Source organism: Palaemon carinicauda, chromosome 11 (assembly GCF_036898095.1).
Source record: "Palaemon carinicauda isolate YSFRI2023 chromosome 11, ASM3689809v2, whole genome shotgun sequence".
Lineage (NCBI taxonomy): Eukaryota > Metazoa > Arthropoda > Malacostraca > Decapoda > Palaemonidae > Palaemon > Palaemon carinicauda.
The window spans coordinates 93,035,579-93,055,940 of record NC_090735.1 but is presented as its reverse complement, the minus strand read 5'-3'; the positions used below and the strand labels follow the sequence as shown (position 1 = coordinate 93,055,940).

Below are 20,362 nucleotides of genomic sequence, written 5' to 3'. Positions count from 1 at the left end.
GGCCCATCTCAGTATCTCTACTGCTAGATGGGATAGTTGCTGCGAAAAAGTACCTCCTTGTTTGTTAATGTAGGTCACTACCGTGGTGTTGTCACTCATCACCACCACAGAGTGACTTGACAGGAACTGCTGAAGGGCCAGAAAGACGGCCTTCATCTCTAGGAGATTTATGTGTAGGTACTTTTCTGACTCTGACCAGAGGCCTGAGGTTGTGTGTTGCAAGCACGTTTGCCCCCACCCTTTTTTTGAAGCATCTGAAAACAGCATCAAATCCGGGGGGAGGACGAGAAGGTCCACTCCCTTTCGTAGATTCTCGTCTGTCACCCACCAATGGAGGTCTGTCAGTTCCGCAGGTCCCATGGGGATCTGGATATCCGGGGAGTCGTGTGCTGGATTCCACCGGGATTTGAGTCGCCACTGGAGGGATCTCATCGTGAGGCGACCATTGTGAACTAGACGGGCCAGCGATGAAAGGTGACCAAGGAGACATAGCCCCGATTGGGTTGGAAGTTCTTCTCGTCTGAGAAAAGGTCTTGCGACCTTTCTCAGCCTTGCTATCCTGTCGTCTGACGGGAAGGCTTTGTGGAGAATGGTGTCTACAATCATGCCTAGGTATACCAGTCTTTGAGTGGGAAGTAGAGAAGACTTCTCGAGATTTACCATGATCCCCAGATCTTGGCAAAGTCTCACAAGTTTGTCTCGATGTTGAAGAAGGGTTGACACCGAGTCTGCTAGGATTAGCCAGTCGTCTAGATAACAGAGGAGACGGATGCCAGTCCTGTGTGCAAGATGACACTAGGGTAAACACTCTGGTGAAGACTTGTGGTGCTGTGGAAAGACCAAAGCACAGCACCTTGAACAGGTATATTCTGTTGTCTAGGCTGAATCTTAAGTACTTCCTTGAAGACGAATGGACTGGGATCTGGAAGTACGCGTCCTTTAGGTCCAGTGTGCACATGAAGTCTTGCGGTCTTACTGCTAGTCTTGTGGTATCATGTAGTCCCATGTAGCAAATGAATAAAGGCAGTCTCTACCTAGCACCCAAGCCATCAAGTCCTGCCTTTTAGTCACTGCAACCTCTTGCATATTATATCATGGTGGCAGTGTGGTAACGCACCCCACGCCATTCCATCAACAAACCCGGACCATAGAGACACTTTACATACCTCTCCTTTCCGTAATAACTGAGAAGAGGACTCATAATCAGCCCGAGTTTATTACCAGCAGCCACAGATGACGCCATTTTCACCCAACAGCAACCGGACAAAGACTCATACTGGCCCAGATAACAACCATACATAACTTATATCGTCAGGATATGGCATAGAATGGACATTAGTGCACCATGATTACAGTGAGAATAGTGAATTAAGTTGTGAATAGATTACTTACAAGTATTTTGGCCATTGTTATCTGCGCACTACTTCACAAAATGAGCCAAACAAAGACGTACATTCAGCAGTGTAAACAAAACTGAAAACCGTGCCGACTACCAGTGACAAATTTTTGTAGTGATTTCCAAACTCTTATTATATGTCTCTCTTTGTGAAACGTAAACTGTGTTATTAATCCAATCACTATCTATCTATTGTGTAACACCCTCTCGAAACCAAATCCAATCATGGCCCAGCCTAAATGCCCAAGTATGGACTGGGCTCACCAGCCCCTGGCCGAATCGTTTTGTGCATTCAAGGCACGCATGAACTTATACCTCGAAGACCAGGAAGTCACAGACCCGGGCAAGCAAGCAACTAAAATTAAAATTGCCCTCGGCGATGAGGGCATGAGGCGTATCTTGGCGAGAGGCCTCACTGAACAGGAGCAACGTGTGTCGCATAACATATGGAGGCTTATTGAAAGTGAGGTTGATGCAACGGTCAAAATAAATTTCCGAGTTTACCGCCTCGAATTTGCAAATACCAAACAGAAACCTGCTGAAACAATCAGTCAATTCCTGGCCAGACTCCGTGAAAAAGCAACAAAGTGCGAGTTTGAAGACGGAGAACTCAACGAACGACTTATCGAAATGACCATACTACAAACACAATTCGAAGAATTTCGGAAAGAACTCCTAACTAAACCGAAGGGCTATGTTGTGAGCAACGTTCTAGAGAGAGGTCGGGAATACGAGGCCATTGCGGCCTCCACGGCATCATTACGCTCCATACAGATGAGCTCTGAGAACACAAGTACAAGCCATACCAACGTGGATGCAATTCGAAGGGAAAGCAACGAGCCACGGAACAAACTACAAACCACGGACAACCCCTGCTGGAACTGTGGGCTTAGCCATCCCATAAGGTCATGCCCCGCTTACAATGACAGATGCAGTGGTTGCGGCATCAAGGGGCCCTGGAAAAAGATGTGCCGCAAAACTGATGGAGGCAGAACAATGCCAGGAGACAACACGCAGCAGACACGTCAGAGCAAGACAAGAGGGCGCTTCTACCGACGGCCGAATCGGGCTCCTAACCACAGGCAACACGAAGTCATGGTTAATGAAAAGCCTAATCTTCATGAAGAAACAGATTATATGCCAAACTTCGACATGATAATGATATCCGACATAGGAGTGGCACCGAAACGAGAAGCATTCTCAAAGCTTATGGTCAAGCATGAAAACCCCCCAGCCTATGGGCCCCTGAAACTCAAAATCGACACAGGTTCCGGTGGCAATACGCTGCCCTTGCGGACATACAAGCAAATGTTTGGTGATGCACCCGCCAGCCTCGTACTATCCCCAGAACCGTCAGTAAGACTAACATCATACAGTGGCGACAATATTCCCTGCCTAGGGTCACTAATGCTCAGCGTCCGCAAACTCAGCAACTCAGCATTCTCGCAAGAAAAGTTCTTCGTGGTCGATGTGTCTGGTCCAGCCATACTTGGCCTTCCCTCATGCCAAAAACTCGGTATTGTGGATATCAATGTCAACGACGTTACTGGAATACCTGAGCAACCAAGCCAACAAGGCCCTATTAGGTCAGTCGAACAACTAAAAGCGCAATTCCCAGCACAGTTTGACTGTATCGGCAAACTAAAAGAGCCCGCGATGCTCCACCTCAAGGATGATGCAATACCTTTCTGTGATCCGCCCCGTAAGGTGAGTATCCACCTGAAGCCCCGCATCAAGTCCGAACTTGACACTATGGAGAAAGAGGGAGTTATCAGACGTGTAACGGAACACACAGACTGGTGTAGCAGCCTTGTGTATGTCACAAAATCCGAAGGAAGCCTACGGATCTGCCTGGACCCCAAGCGGCTCGACCAAAACCTCAAAAGATGTCCCCACAAGATTCCCACTCTAGAAGAGATCAACCCGGTATTCTCCAAAGCAAAAGTGTTCTCCAAGCTAGACGCCAAAGCAGGCTACTGGAGTATACCACTTCACGAGGACTCACAACTACTGACAACGTTCCGAACACCACACGGCCGGTATTGTTGGACAAGGCTACCATTCGGGCTGAATGTAAGCCAGGACATATTTCAAGCCAGGATGGACTCCATCATCGAGAATCTCCCAGGTGTTGTTGGCATCGCTGATGACGTGGCAATATGTGGGAAAGACCAGTAGGAACACGACAAAATCCTGATGGGGTTCATGCAGCATGCAGCCCAACACGGACTCAGCCTAAACTCGAAGAAATGCTCCATTTCAAAACCAGAAATCGAGTTTTTCGGAACACGCTATACCAGCAAGGGCATGATGTCAGACCCGTCAAAGGTACACGACCTGCATAACATGCCGTCACCCTCCAATAAAGAGGAACTACAGAGATTCCTGGGAGTAATGACTTACCTCAGCCCCTATGTACCACATTATTCAGCTCAGTCACAAAGACTTCGAGATCTGGTCAAGGAAGATGTGCCCTTCCAATGGGAAGAAGACCATGAATCCACCTATTAACACCTGAAATGCCAAATAGCACCATCAAGCACAGTCTTACTATGACCCAACTCGACCTGTGGCTCTTGAAGTCGATGCATCGCAAAAAGGCCTTGGGGCGGCCCTCATCCAAGACGGGAAGGTAATAGCATTCCCCAGCAAAGCCCTGACACCAACGCAGGCAAATTACAGCAATATCAAGCGAGAGGCCCTTGGACTAGTACACGGCGTGCAACGATTCCATACCTACCTATACGGAAGAGACTTCGAAGCTGTCACTGACCACAAACCCTTCGTTAATATCTGGGAGAAGCCACTGATCAGTGCACCACTAGACTACAACGTCTTTTCTTGAAACTGCAGGGGTATGACATGAGGGTCAAGTACAAGGAAGGACGAACCCTTGTACTCTCTGACGCCCTATCACGCCTTCCTAACCCACAAAATGACAAGGCATTCCCTTTGGACACACGAGTGGACGGACTGGAACTAGATGACATCGATGTGATATCAGTTGCACTCATAAAATTTGGTCCCCAGATTTTGGAAGAGGTCCGCCATAGGTCTGACACCGACCCAGTGTTGCGCACTCTCAAGCATACTATCATCGAGGGTTGGCCTAACTCAGTAAAAGGCTGTCACCCCGATATCCGCCAGTTTTTCTCATACAGAGAATGCCTTGCCGTGGAAGACGGAGTCATATTCAAAGGGCGACAAGTTATCATCCCCAAAGAGGTCAGAGGCCGGATACTGGACCAGCTCCACCAGTCCCACCAAGGGATCACAAAAACACAAGCCCTGGCACGGGAGTGTGTATTCTGGCCCAACATCGCAAAGGATATAGAGGACAAGGTCAGGGCATGTGACATATGCCAGAAGTACCAGCCCCAGCAAAGTCCTAGTGAAACCACGCATCATGACATTCCCCCAATGCCCTGGTTCAAAGTCGCTTCGGACATCTTCCAAATTGGCCACAAGACATATCTGATCACAACTGATTATTTCACAAAATTCCCAATAGTCACCGAACTAAAAAACCTGTCATCTGAAAGTGTGGCCAACCACCTCAAATTCCTGTGTTCGCTGTTCGGATGCCCCAAAACCTGGGTTTCAGACAACGGACCTCAATACACGGGAGCAGCCATGAGGGACTTCACAAAAGCCTGGGGTATTGAGCACATCACATCAAGCCCACATTACCCTCAGTCCAATGGCTTCGCAGAGCGCGCAGTTGGAACATGCTAGGCGATTATCAAAAAATGCCTTGAGACAGGCGGTGATACGCATACTGCATTACTCCACTTACGGGCCACCCCGATCGACAATAAGACAACCAGCCCCGCAGAGCTCATGTTTGGTCGCAATGTGACCACTGACCTACCAGGCCGATACGAACCACATCTCTCACACATCACGACCCGCAACCACCTCCAGGACCACCTAGGACCAAATCGGACACAACGGCACTTCACAGACCTCCAACCCGAACAACCAGTCTGAATATTCGACAAGGCCTGCCACACATGGGTGCCAGGCAGAGTGGTACGTAAGTCAGAAGAACCCCAATCATACATTGTGGAAGCCCAAACCGGAGCGTGCCTCAGGAGGAACCGGTCCCACATCCGTCCGACACCGCTCGCGACAAACACAGAACCGTCCAACACCCGGCAGCAGGCTCCAACATCAGCAGCACAGCCTCCACCACGACCCGCCGATATATCGCTGCCGCCACCTAGTGAGACCGAAACAACCCACCAAAGACCCGCAACTAGTGATAACACTACAGACCCGACAGCGGTGTATACTAAGTCAGGCCGGCTGGTGAAAGCCCCATCCAGATATATTGAAAGTAACGCGGTCACATACCGTAAATTCCCATAAAGTGTTAAGTTAAATAGTAATATACAACTCCCCCCCCCTCGTTTCATGACCGAAAATTCTGAGAGGTCGTTACCAGAGTTTGAAACTCAAGAAAAGTTATCAGTCTCAGGACTGATAAGTGATTCAGAATAATGAATTTTATTTGAAAATTTACGAGTCTCGGACTGGAGAACAGGCTCCATTTCGAACACTGTCGTTACATGTGTATTTGGTTTCCATTTTGTTTTAATATATTTTGGGTGTTGTTGTTTTTTGCATAAAAAAAGAAAAAAAAAAATTATAATTTGCCATTTATTTTCATATATATGACTGCCCTGCTGTAACCAACACTATTCGGACCAAAGTCTGCAAAGATGATAGCTATTATGTTTATATTACTATCCACAATCACAAATTGTACTATGCATGTTTATTGTGAAGGGATGAAAACAATGGAATACGTTTGAATATGGAACTTTCATCGTTTATCTCTTTGTACTTATATGCCAGATTAGTTATTATGTGTAATCAATTCTTTGTATGATAAGGGGGATGTGGTATCATGTAGTCCCATGTAGCAAATGAATAAAGGCAGTCTCTACCTAGCACCCAAGCCATCAAGTACTGCCTTTACACTGCAACCTCTTGCATATTATATCAAGTCTGACCGGGTCTGCTGTCTCCTGCTGAACGGGGTTTGTTTGACAAACTTGTTCAGAGCTGAAAGGTCAATGACTGGTCTCCAATCTCCATACGCCTTCTTTACAAGAAAGAGTCGACTGAAGAAGCCTGGGGATCCGTCGAGGACCTCTTGGAGAACGCCCTTCTTCAACAGGGTCTGGACCCCCCTTGCCAATCCCATGGTAAGGGAGTTCAATGACACTGGATTCCTGGTCAGGGGAGGTAGAGATGTTATGAACGGGACGCGATATCCTAGACTGATCACGGAGATTGTCCAGGAATTGGCCCCGAGTTGCTTCCACCTGTTTGCGCAACTTTGTAGGCATACCCCCCACTGGTGGAAATGCAGAGGGACAGCCTATCCTAGCATTTGCGGCCTTGGCTGCTCCCTCTGGATTTTTCCCTCCCCTGAAGGACTTTTTGACAAGAAAGGGCTTAGACACTGTTGTCTTTGCTGCAGTTTTTGTCGTCGTTGCGGTCTTAGTTGGACGGGACTGCTGTGGTGCTGGAGGTTTATAGGGCTTAGATGTTAAAGCCCTATGGAGGAGGGAGTCTTTATGAGACTTCCTCCACCTCTCAGCAGCATGTTCCACATCCTTAGGCTCAAACAGGTGGGACCCCTCTATGGAGAAATGTCTGAGCCTATTGATCTCAACGCTAGGGACCTTCTGGTGAAACCTCTCAGCTACTGCATCTCGACGTTTCAAGATGGTACTGTATTTGCCCACAAGTTCGAGACTTGGTGCTCAAGAAACTCGATCGTGCGAGTACCTGAGAGTAGGAAGGTTTGCATAGCTTTCCTGGTACGTTCCTTGGAGAAATCCTTGGATTGTATCAGGATACCTAAGGTCCCTAACCAGATATCAAGCCACGAAGTAGCTTGCATAGCATGCTTCGTGACCTTCTCCTGGTTAAGGATCTCGGGTTACGAAAACGAGACCTGCCGGTTGGAGAGTCTCTCAAGAGGGATTCCCCTGGTTAGCTCTTCCAGCGAGTGGTGAAGAGGAAGAGCTGAACTGGGCTCCTCCAGGATCTCGAAGTACCTCCTCTGCTGTACGCGAGGAGGTGGGAGGAGCTTGTTCGTGGTACCGAAACAGTTGGAGGAGGCAAACTCGGAGAGCTGCTTGGCGATCTTGTCCTTGGTACTCTTCACTCCTTAAGACCAGGGCAAGGCTACACTGGTCTTTGAGGGTTTTTGAGTACCAAAGACGCTGTCTAGGACCATGTTTTCGATGGAGGATCTCTGGGTCGGAAAACTAGTTGAGAACCCTCGTTAGAGTCAGAACCTGCCAGAATGCATGTTCTGACTCCTGCTGGTCTCCTCCTGTTGTAAGACTTGCAGCGAAGTCTCCTTCTGTCCCCAAAGTCTCTTCTTGGGGAGAATCGCGGACATTCCCTGAGTGGCTGGCTGGCTCCATTCTAGTCCTAGTCGAGGACTTTGGCATGGTTCTGGAGTCTTTGGATTCCTTCCGGGGAAGGAGGTGACTCCAACATCGATGTGTGTGGTAAGTCCCTTCTGTTCCCGGACTGTGAGGAACTCTCGGCGTGAAGAGAGGTTTCCTCCGTTGGTGCGATAGGGGAGAGTCTCTTTTCGCGTTGTTCCCTTGGAGACGGGAGATCTTCATCCAAAAGGGATGGAAAGCTAGTCCAAGAAATAGGAGGAACTTGCCTTGATGGTCTGAGTGGAGTCAATTTCGCCCTCTTCAAAGGGGTAGAGGAAGCCATAGTTCCGCGTCCTAGATCAGAGGACAGGCTTGAAAGCCTGGGTTACGGATCTAATCAGGGCACTGAACCAGGGCTCTTGGCTGATAGAGGTACTGTCTGACATACCCCCTGAAGGGAAAGGGACTGAAGGATCCCTGGGAGGAGTCACTGGAATGGGTGGGTTCACCCTAGGAAGTAGCTTTGTGATCCTGAACCCCTCTGCATGTTTCCCTTCTCACACAATACGCAGTGGTATGCGCTTGCAGGGAGGGGAATGAGGCGATGGCGACCTTGCTGGACGTCGTTCCTTGTGGTGCGCAGGCTCGCACGCGGGAGAATACTAGCACTCGCGCAAGGGCAAGTAATGGTGCTCGCGCAAGGGAAAATAGTAGTGCTTGCGTGCGTCTGTCATAGAATTAGGGGGCGCGCAGTAGAATCATGATGGGCGCGCATCTCTAGGAGAGAGAGGGCGCACATGCGTGCAGAAGAAAGATGGCGCGCAGGTGAGGACAACAGGGTTGTTGCCTCACCTACGAACTTGCGTGCAGGAGATTGATGGCGCGCAAGATGGCGCTCAGGAGAGCGTGATGTGGGGGGCACATGTTGGCGCGCGGGAGAGCACTTTTGCGCAGGAGAACGTTGGCGTGAAGTTAATTGGCGCGTAGGGGAACGTTGGCGCGCAGGTGAGCGCTGGCGTGCAGGTGAGTGCTGGCGCGCAGGTGGGCGCTGGCGCGTAGGAGATCGTTGGTGCGTAGGCGCAGAGCGCCTCGGTGCAGGAAAGCCCTGGTGCACAGGAGATCGCTGGAGCGTGTGCGCATGTGGGCGCGCATGGCGCGTAGTTGAGCTTTGGTCCTGTTGGCGCGTAAGCACGTGAGGTAGTTGCCCTGCGTTAGGGCGAGCAAGAAGGGTGGTGCGCCGCAGTGTTGGGGCCTGACGAGCTGCTAGTGAGCGTGGGTCAGGTTGTGTGGGCGCCTGGTGCACGGTACGTTGGCGCGCAATAGTGCGCTTAGGTGGAGCCTTGTTAAGCCCATGCAGGAACGGTGATGGAAGGTCGGCAGGTCTGTCGGGTAGAAGGTCGACGTGTCCTTTAAAAGGACGACCATCCACCGAAGGAGATCGCGAACGATCTGCAGAGAGGACCAAGACCAAAGTCACAAGACTGGTTGCGGGTGCAGTGATGGACGATCAGTCTAGAGGCTCCTCTGCGGGGGACTGCATATACGAAATTAAACCAGAGACGCCTCCTCACCGCAGGTGAAGGAAGGCCTCTATGGCAAAGAGGAAGGCGAGCCTTCCGACGGATGTGCCCTCTGGGGGCCGTTGGAGCAGCAAGCTGACCGTCAGCAGTCCTCCGAAGAGGAGTCTCTGTAAGTGAACTCTCCCGAGGGGGAGAAACACTAACAGGAGAAACTGATGATGAACTTAGTTTCCCCCTCGGAGGATGGTCAGGAACGGGGGAACTAAACCGTCAGCTACCGTAGTCTGGAGTGGCAGAGGAGATGGGTGACACCGCATGGGACACCTCTGACACAATAACGTCGACAAGAGTCAGGGGATCTACCTCTGACGGTGATGACGATTGCTTGACAGCAGCACCCAGGCGGATGTAATCAAGCAAAACCTCCTGAGGCGGCGAACCCGTGAGCCCCAAGGAAGACCAAATCTGAAAAAGGGAAGTTAGTAACACGGCCTCCCCCAGGGGGAGAGGTGGAGTTGCTTTGCTAGGGGAAGCAACCTCATCTCTCGAGACCCAAGGTTGGACAGAAATCATTCGGTCTACGCTACCACTCGACGGTCTCTCGAAAGAGACTGACCGAGCAGGAGTTTAGGAGGTGGTTTAGGCGACGGAAGAAGAGGCCTTGGGTTTTTCTTCCTTCGAAGCAACCTTCGAAGGAGAAACATCTCGCGAAAACCTCTCTCACTGGGAGGGAGACCACTCCCTACACTCACTACACTCGCTGACAATCACACCGTTGGCCCCTACAAGAAGGACAAAGGGCATGAGGGTCGGTCTCGACCGCTAACATGAATGTTTCACAGGGGCGGTCAGGAAGACCAGGGCAGGTGCTCACAGTCGCAGAGGCCAACTTCAAGCACACAGTCTAAGAAAAAGAAAAGAACAAAAAGCATTAATGGCTGCCAAATTGTCGGCAAGGATGAGAGCAGACACGTCCAATCACCATCCGAGCCGAGAGCAAAGTGAGCTCAATCACAGGTGTGTGAGGGGGAGCGATAGCAAGCTACCCTCCCTTCCCCTGCTAACTACAGGTGTGGGAAGTAAACCCTCGTTAAAAATTAATGGCTTGTCATTTCAGCTACGCCGAAAGTAATACCCCTATTAAATAGCGTGGTTTGTATTCCAGTTACGGAACAAACCTCTTTTAGGTGCCCTGCTTGTCCAACCAACTGTTGGCTAGGGATGTATTATGATAACCCCCGGTCTATCAAGAAAAGCTACAGCAATCCCTGGCATCCTAGAACTAAAAGATGGAAAAGCCTCAGTTTTAATCTGAAGAATTGCCAAGATCAAGAAGGATGATCTCTTGAGGAAGGTGTTCACCATGGCAATGGTGGATGCTCTTCTATCCTGCCTGATAACACAGGAGTGCAATCTGACACCTGAACCAAGCATATTGGAAGAGATAGACAATCTGTCTATCTCCGACGAACTGGACTCTTCTCAGAAGGACTAAGTTTTGTCAAATGCTTCAACGTCATCTTTCGGTCATCAGTACTGGTGATGAAAAAGCAATAGGAAAAGTTTATGTTGCCCTGACCGGAACTATAATTTCCCCACCCTAAAAAGCAGGTTTCCACTGAGGGGCACCCATTGTCGGCAGATATATTAGGGTATATCTCACTAACTATTAATTTTCGGTGAAAATAAAGGTCATTTTTTAAGAAAGTAGTTTTCCTAAAGGAAAAAGTCTTTTATTAGAAAATGTTGCCCTGACCAGAAATATAACAATACCAAAATCTATAACTTTCTTAATAAAGATTTCTACAGGTAGTATATGATTCAAAATAGTGCATTTGCAAAGATCTATTCGGTATTTGTTTATAAGACCACGCTCTTCATATACTGCCAAATTATGCAAAGCTATTATTTTCCTCTATTACTTTTTCACAATTTAAAAAAATTCGCAACATGGGAAACAATCTAAAATCATAAAAAAACTATAGAATTATAAAAAAGACAAGCTTAGTTTCCTCACTAAATGATCTGGAACTGACATCGTCCACATAGTAAACCAAACAGAAGTTTGTGATGCCAGCATACATTTGATATACCTGTTTATTCAAAATATATACTTAATTAAAAATGGAGTAATTACTCAAAAGTTACTCTATTGTGAATTGCATATTTTATGGACTATTTTGAGTAATGACAATTTATAAATTAGTATATATTTTGAATAAACTGTATATCAAATGTAAGCTGGCATCACAAACTTCTGTTTGGTTGACTATGTTGACGTCAATGTCAGTTGCAGGTTGTTTAGTAAAGAAACTGGGCTAGTTTTTTTTTTTTTTTACAATTCTATACTTTTTTTTATAATTTTAACTTGTTTTCCATGTAGCAAATTCTTTTGAATTATGAATAAGTAATAGAGGAAAACTATAGCTCTGCATAATTTGGCAGTATATGGAGAGCGTGGTCTTATAAACAAATACCTTCTATTCAATTGTGTGAATTCCAACGTACTAACTAATAATGCACTGTTCTATAATGAAACCAGTTTGAATTGACAATTGAATTCTAACAACTAAGATCACGAGCAATGGCTACTTCAGCTACTGTCTACTGTAAGAAGAGGAAAACAGCAAACGAGAGTTGCTTTATTACATATGAATAATGGTAAAAGTAAAATGAAAACAAGCAATTGGAAAGACATGTAGTCCGTCTTTGGACGAAAGTTGATTTATAACCTAGGAGTCTTTCAATTATATAAAGAATAAATAGAGTTAAAGTGTTCAATTTCAAGGTCTGGATAACTTACTACGTGGCCATCTGTGTTGTGTGTGTCTTTTATATAGCATCTTAGAGGTTTTGTATCATCAACAACTAATTTGTCTTCTCTCTTAATTTCAAACACAGACATGTTGTCAATATCAGAATCTCTATGGCATCGCTGAAGATTTGGACAGCTGAGGAGCTGATAAAGTAATTCCACCCACCAAAACAAATCACAGATTAATACGGGGTCATTCACTGTTGCCAATGCGGCGTTTCTTTCATACCCAACGCTAAGACATTTAGGAGAAGAGAAAAAATAAGTAAGGTTTCTTAAATAACTATATATGCATATTTTAAATCAACACTATACGTTTTATATTTCAATTAAAAAACTATATCTTTATTGAATTTACTCAAATATTATGTATATTTAACAAATTTTTGTCATTACTTCTCAAAATCAAGTGCTTTCTTTTACTACTGAAATGAAGTAATACTTGTTTCAGAAAGTAGGAAATTTTGACATTTCCTATTATTTGCAACACTTTAGTGATAATAATGTTTATTACAGTAGGGAAATTAAAAACTGACAGATGAAAGAAAATGCATTAGGACAGACATTCCCTAGGGTAATAAGAGAGCCAATGGGTATGGTATCACCAATAAAAAGAACATTAAAACCAATGAATATTCCCAACTTGACAGAGGAGAAAGTTAAGATAACTTTAAGAAAAATGAAAAATAAAAAAGGAGCAGGTCCTGATGAGCTAAAACCAGGACTGTATAAAACTTTAGCAATTGACAGCAAATGTTTGGAAATAATTACAAAGTGCCTACAAAATGAAACAAGGGAAAAGAACAAGCCCGAAAAGTGGAAAAAGTAAAAACCGAAAGTAATAATAAAAAAAAAAAAAAAAAAAAAAAGGTTAAGAAACCCACAGTAAAAGATTTAAGACCAATTGCCCTTACAATTGCTTCATACAAAACATTTATAGCTCTCATGAAAGAAGAAATAGAAGAACACCTAGAGAAAAATATGGAGATGAAAGAAACACAAGCCGGATTCCCAAAATGTGTGTGTGTAGATCGCCTTACCTTATGTAAGACACGGGCTGAAATTCCCAAAAGGAGGAAGAGTAGACGATAACAGATTTATGTTACAATATTGTGTAGAAGAAAGTTACAAAAGGAAAGAAAGTTTGGTAGTAATTGCAATAGATTTTCAAATAAGCTTATGATTCAATAAAGAGGAAAAAATAATAGAAATGATGAAAGAATGTAGAATACACTCAAATATCATAGATGCATTGGAAGAAATCTACGAAGGAAACAAAACCAAAATAAACATAGGATATGAATTAGAAAAAGACTGATGTAACGAGTGGGATAAAACAGGGATGCACAGGCTCAACTACTCTATTTAAACTAATTACATATAAAATAATAAATAAATTAGAAAGAAAAGTGAAAGGCTTTGAAAACGAAATAATAAAGATTTGATCACTATTCTTTGCAGACGACGGCCTAATTGTAGCCAAAGGTATAGTGGATGCTGAAACAAACATAAGAATATTAGTAGAAGTAGCCTATGTAAAGAATGTGGTTTAGAAATAAAAAAAAAAAAAAATAAGTCATATTGTGGAGAATTTCTATTTAAAGTATTGAGTGGGAACTTGTTGCTCCGGGAAAGTCTCCCTACGTCAGGTCCTAAAAGATCAACAGGGGAAGATGAGGAGCACTAACACTCAGGACACAAACACCCTGCTAATAACTTTACTGACGTGGTTCACTAACCATCACTCTTAAATGCATAAAGGGGAATTGTACTCTGCCCAGAGGCCGGAGAACTCCACGCGTGAAATAAAAGTAATTTAATGGCATACTCTAGCTCTGTCAGATCTAAGGTCATCTATACTCTTAGGCTCTGTTTCGACTCCGTCCCAGGGACCCCAGTGAGATGCTGGACAGGAATATTACGTTAAGTAATTATTGAGACCAAAAAAATGGGAGCAGTGATATAAAGTAAAGTAAAAGTTTAAAGTTATGGATGTTTACCTTCGAAGAAGATAGATTCGATAATAAGTCACTCGCTAACACACTTGACTTGCCTACTATAAGATTCAGGGCCTCTGTAACACGGTTTTTTGGACTTTGCTCCTTTACAAAGCATCGGATGTAGCTGAAAGTTGACATATGTATATTTTACAACCACACACAAATTTTGTCAGCATTATCAATAACCTAAACCCAATAGTTTGAATTTTTATAGAGTAAAAATGATCTAGCCGACGCCATGGCCAGTGATAACGAGCCAAGAGTCGAAAACATTCATTACTTAAGCAATGTAAACAGCTTTGGACAAAATTTTGCCCCGCCCATCCACCAGACACCCATTCACCTTCTTCCATCGACTCTGAAACCCATAACATTCAAGAATGGCTAACAGGATCTGGAATTGCCCCCGTGGTTGCAAAACTGCATTTGTCTTACGACTTGCAACTTTTTATAGTCAAGAGAAAGCCCGTGGCCATATTTACTATAGCCTGAATAGGTAATTATCCAGTTTCTAGTTTAAATCCAATGTTTATGGTCTGACTTGTACCTAGCGTAACATGATTATAATACTTGTAATGTCATTCAGGCTTTTGAACATTTCCATTAACTATTCACTATCCCACCAAGAGAGAGAGAAAGAGAGAGATTGTATGTAAACAGTCTTTATATAACTATTTTGGTTAAAATAAGATTTTTGTGCTAAAATCTCCACCAGACCAACGGATCATCCGATATAATTTCTTTTCTTCTTCTTAGGCCGTACGACCGTGTTGGCTATGTGTTGGGCATGTCTGCATTTTGTAAATAAATCATGAATAGTTTTAGGAGTTTTATTTGTACATCTAATGGGAATTTATAGAAGTAAAGTGAACATAATTAATTTATCCTTTAAAATAATTACTACATGTAGCAAACAAATAGTAGTAAAGATGATAATGCAATGAAGGAATGATACCATACTTTATCTTTAGCTTCATCAACGGCAATAACATACCCAGTTGCCATAATTTGTCAGCTTGATGAAATAACCTATCATCTAATGTTAAACTTAATTTCTGAGGAGGCCATGGCTTATTGCACAGTGAAAAAACATGACAAAGACTTTATGAATGGCGGAACGATACATAAATGTGGGTGGGGTATCTGTGCTAGCGTAGTAATACTACTGTAGCAGTAGTGCCCCAACAGTAGTATACATAAATTAAACGTTTAGGCCAACTGCTGGGATCCTTGAGGATCATTTAGCACTTCTTACAACTACTCGAGAAATGAGTTTTTATAGCCAGAATTTAAATTTTCTGATTCAACAATGCCCATGATAGCCTTCAGTGTTATCCTGAATTATAACGAGGCCAAAGTGGGTGGATCCTCATGAAGTCATCATTCTGACAATAATTATTGGTGAAGGTTTAAAGCGAAAATACGGTACCAGCTATCTTTTTTTTACAGTAAATAGGTAGGTAGATAGACAATGAATAAAAATTGCTTGACATTGGATATAGCAGTTATCAAATCAAGCTGGTCTACTACGTTTTTGAAAATTACCAACTATTCCATACACTTTGTCAATCTGATTGTGACCTATAAAGTAGACTGTAATTTCTAGGAAACTTATTTTGGGAGTTAGACAAATAATCGAAGTGTTTTTGTATTTATTAACATATTTTGTTCGTTTGTTCATTATGACAATTCTCAGTGGAGAGGTTTCAGAGTTCATAAAGGTGTACTGCTTTGCTTTTATTTACACTTTTTTGTTATTGTTGGAAGAGGTATAGCCTTCGTTACGTATAACCAATCATCAATCGAGAAAGAGAGAAGAAATGCCGTCATAAGTTATGTAACGAGTGCGTTCGAAACCTTTTCTCTGAGTAAAATCGTCACTTTTACTTAATAAAGTACCAAATTTATTCAACCTACGTAATGCAGAATATAGTCAAAATTTATGTGTAGATATAATGAGTATTCTGAATAAGCGTTATATTTATGAAATTCATAGAAAAAAAGTTATTGCGAAAAAACCGTGTTACAGAGGCCCTGAATCTCATAGTAGGCTTATTCCTTTCAAAGTATCTGGTATGCTGTCCCGAGATTAAATAATCATAATAGACAATCAAATAAATGAGGGAGTAGAAATACGACAAGTTTTAATTACTTACTTTTACTTCTATGGGTTTATTTCTCGCCCTCCATCAGGCATTAAGTTTTGATGTGTGAAAATAATTTTTTTCCCGTTCATAATTTGCTCTGTATCTTTTCAGTATTCGCTAGCATTTGTATTTAAGCTTAATAGTTTCCTGATCACTATTATAACACTTTCCAGAGAGATAAGTCTTTAGGTTTTTCTTGAAAGCTGCCACATTTTTGCTATTCTTGACATCAAGTGGAAGGTCGTTGAAGAGTTTCGGTGCAGCATAACAAAAAGTTCTTCCTCCTATTGCATGATTCACACTAATTTCGAATAGTCTATATGGGTCATCAGCATGTCTAACTCTTACAGCAGTGCTAGTAGCTTTAGGGTAGGGGACCAAGCAATCACGAAGATATTTAGGCTTATCACTTGTAAGTGCCTTGTGAGTCAACAAGCAAATCTTAAATTCAATTTTAGCCTTATCAGGTAACCAATGTAGATCGATCAGTGCAGGAGTTATTCTCTCCCGAAATTTAATGCTTTTTATCAGTCTAGCTGCCCGGTTTTGCACATTTTGAAGCTTTCTTAGTAGTGTATTGGGCAATTTATATACAGAGAATTGCAATAATCAAGCTTTGATATTATGTGACTCATCACTAGAATTTTTGTACTGCCCTCTGTTAAACATTTTGTAATAAATGCTGTTTCTCAGGTGATAGTTACACACTTTCACTGTATTCACTATTTGATCCCTCATTGACAAATTACAATCTATCAGTACACCCAAATTTTTCACAACAGGCACAATCCTAACATCAGCGTCACCAATTTTTTATACTTTGAAATAACTGGTAATCCTTCAAAGCCACCTTTGTGCCAAAAAACATACATTCTGTTTTATCATCATTTAATTTAAGCTTTTTCCTCTGCATCTATGTTTTTATTTCAGTCATTATCTCATCAATTTTCTTCTTTGTACCTTGTGTTGTTGAAATTGAAAGGTAGAACTGAGTATCATCTGCATATAGTTTAAAGCCCACTTTTTGTTTTTTTCAAGATATGTGATAGCTCGATAGTATATATGTTGAACAAGATAGGGCCCAGAACACTGCCCTGTAGTACACCTTTCATAAGAATTCTCTCACTAGATCGGTTTCCAGAAAGTTCTACAGTAGTCTTCCTGTTCGTTAAGTAGCTTCACAAAAATTCCAGTGCTTCCTCAGTCACTCCAATGGACTTTAAGTCGTCAAGTAAGTACTCGTGCACAACAGTATCGAAGACAGCTCTAAGATCTAACATAATCAAAATTCCACACTTTCCCTCATCAAGAAGACCTATCATATCATTCATTATTGAGCATAAGGTAGTTTCTGTAGAGTGATTAGCTCTGTAGGCCGATTGATTTTCCGGGAATACCTCTAACTCATCAATGTGCGCCCATAATTGCTCACTTATGATTTTTTCAATAAGCTTCGTCATGTAGGATAAATTTGAAATGGGCCTATATGAATTTAGTTCGTTTACCTCACCTTTTCCTTTGTATATTGGTTTGATCAACGCAGTTTTTTCACAGCTAGGAAAACTGGATTGTTATATACTTAGGTTAATTATATTTAGGTAAATATTATATACAATTTGCTTGTTTGGAGCTTCTTATTGAACTATTTGGGAAAGGGTCGTTTCCACAATATGTATTCTTCATTTATCTCATAACCTTTAACAAGTCACGCATATTTATTTCCTTGATTTTTTTTACCTTCTTACCCTCCTTCACTGGCATAATTGACTGTCCTTCTCGCTGATTTTGGGGGAAACCTCTATAAATTTTATCAATTTTTTCATTGAAGAATATAGCAAATTTCTCTGCACAGACATTTTCAGGCAGGACATATTTTTTCTTTAATCCCATCAAATCATCAAGGTTTATGTGAAACTCCCTTATGTTATTAGTTTTTTTACTTTCGCCGTTGTAGAATTTTCTTTTTGTTTCTTCTAACAGGATGTTGTGGTCATTTCTGGCCTTATTATATAGATTTCTGGCTTGTGAGGATTTGGCTCTTTTCCATCTAACATCTATGTCTTTTTGCCTTTAATAGCTCACTATTATACCATCTAACATTTTTGTGTACAACTATTTGTTTGCTCTTTATAGGACACTTGGTATTGAATGTCAAGGTGGGACAAGAGATACACGGTGGTGCAGGAATGTGGTTTAATGCGTCCTCAGGTACAGACTAATCACAGTTGCTCTCTGCAACCGGTACACTCACTTGGCGCCTGCCCGCCATGGGAAAACATATCGTACTTGAAGGTACTCCATCATCCACCCCCACCCCCCCGAGATTAATACATGGGTATACATGGAGAGGCAATGATAAAAAATAATACATGGATATACATGGATTAAACTGGATGCATGTGCAAGAATAAGAAGACAGATACATAGCTGTCGGTAGTGTAAAATGCAATGTGTAGGTAATACATGTTCATAAAGTAATATGAGGAGCAGATACAATAAAAATATAAGCTGATGCTGCTGTAATGTACATGATTACATAAAAGAAGGTATATGACCGTTAACGACGTCACATGCAGCCATTCATCCACGCTGGCCTTCTGGTGCACCGTGCTGGGCGTGGCTCCCGTACTGCTTGTGGGCTGGGCGTAGGGTGACTGACCGGTGGCTGCTCGGGCGTCGGCATGGCTGGATGCGTAGCAGTTGCGGCCCGCCCTGGCTGGGGACCCAATGATGTGAGTCGCAGGTGCTTCCTGTTACGGAGGGAGAGGCGCCTGCTGCCGTTCAGTCTGACTAGGTATTGTCGGTATGGGAGCGTTTCCGCCACAGTACCGGTACGGTCCCACAGCTTAGTAGCCTGATTTTGCACTCACACTTGGGATCCCGGGTTGATAACTGGAAGTTTTTTAGAGGGTCTGTTCCTGGTGAGGGCAGCACCACTGTCAGCCATCTGACGTTCTCTTTGCCGTAAGGTTGCCCCCCAGTGTTTGTCTACCGTGAGGTGCCAGTGGGCCGTAGGTACGCCGTCTCGGAGCTGCCTGCCCACTGCCATCTGGGCGGGTGACTTATTTATTCTGCAGAGAGGGGTGTTGAGGTACTGCAACATAGCCATAGAGGACTTGTCCGTGTCGAGGTTGCCGCCGCTGCCCGTGTTGGCCATTATTATCCGCTTCCCGATCTTGACTGCGGCCTCTGCCCTGCCATTGGACTGCGAGTACTGGGCGGATGATAGCCGCACGGACACGCCCCATAACTTGAAAAATTCCCCCATTTCCTCGCTTGCCAGATTGATGCCACCGTCCGTGGAGATTTGCTCCGGGGCCCCCCATCTGGCGAAGCAGCGACGTAGCTGTGTCTTGATGTGAGAGGAGGAGGTGCCATGGGGGAAGTGGGCCAGCTCCAGCCAATCTGTGAGCCTGTCTGCGTAGGCCATGTACGAGTGTCTGTCATGCTGGAACATATCCGCTACCGTCATCTGGAAGGGGTACTCTGGGGGGGGGCTTGATGATGAGTTTCTCCGCAGCCTGGGATGGTGCGTGTACGTCGCATTCTTTGCACGAGGATCGGTAATACTGCAGGTCACCCTCGAGTCCAGGCCAGTACACCTTCTGGCGGGCTCGTCGTTTCATCGAGTCCAGGCCTTGGTGCCCTGCGTGTAGGTTGGCAGCCGCCTGCTGACAGAGAGGCTCCGAGATAACTAGGCGGACGTTGCCCTGTTCGAGCATGTATGTCACTAAGTCTTGGATAACGGCCAGCCTCTCCCTGACACCGTAGAAGGGCCGAAGGCATGCAACTTCCTGGGACTTCCTGTCGGCCCAATCCCTGGCCAGTACCCCGGCCATAAGCAGCTGATACATGGGGTCGCTGACAGCGGCGTGCCTAACCCTCGCCTAGTCCACGACGCAGCTGTCGTGCTCTACTGCTGCCAAGACGGCGGCCGCTATGGTGTCGGTAAGGTCTTCGTCGAGGTCCAGGTCATGGGCGCTGGGATCAGCTTTCAAGACGGGGTATCGTGACAGGAAGTCTGCCGCACTGTTACGCTTCCCCGGCAGATACTTGACCCTGAATCAGTAC

General features: G+C 44.3%; 1 protein-coding gene across 2 annotated transcripts in view; it reads right to left on the bottom strand.

Annotated features, from left to right (window-relative positions):
- Nucleotides 1-12,349, bottom strand: part of LOC137650094 (PX domain-containing protein kinase-like protein) — a 793,620-nt gene extending 781,271 nt beyond the window's left edge. For both annotated transcript variants that reach the window (XM_068383187.1, XM_068383188.1), the window contains exon 1: nucleotides 12,133-12,349. In XM_068383187.1, coding sequence (XP_068239288.1) covers nucleotides 12,133-12,234 — 102 coding nt within the window. In that variant the 5' untranslated portion in view covers nucleotides 12,235-12,349. The remainder of the gene's footprint in view (nucleotides 1-12,132) is intronic.
- Between the last annotated feature and the right edge of the window lie 8,013 nt (nucleotides 12,350-20,362).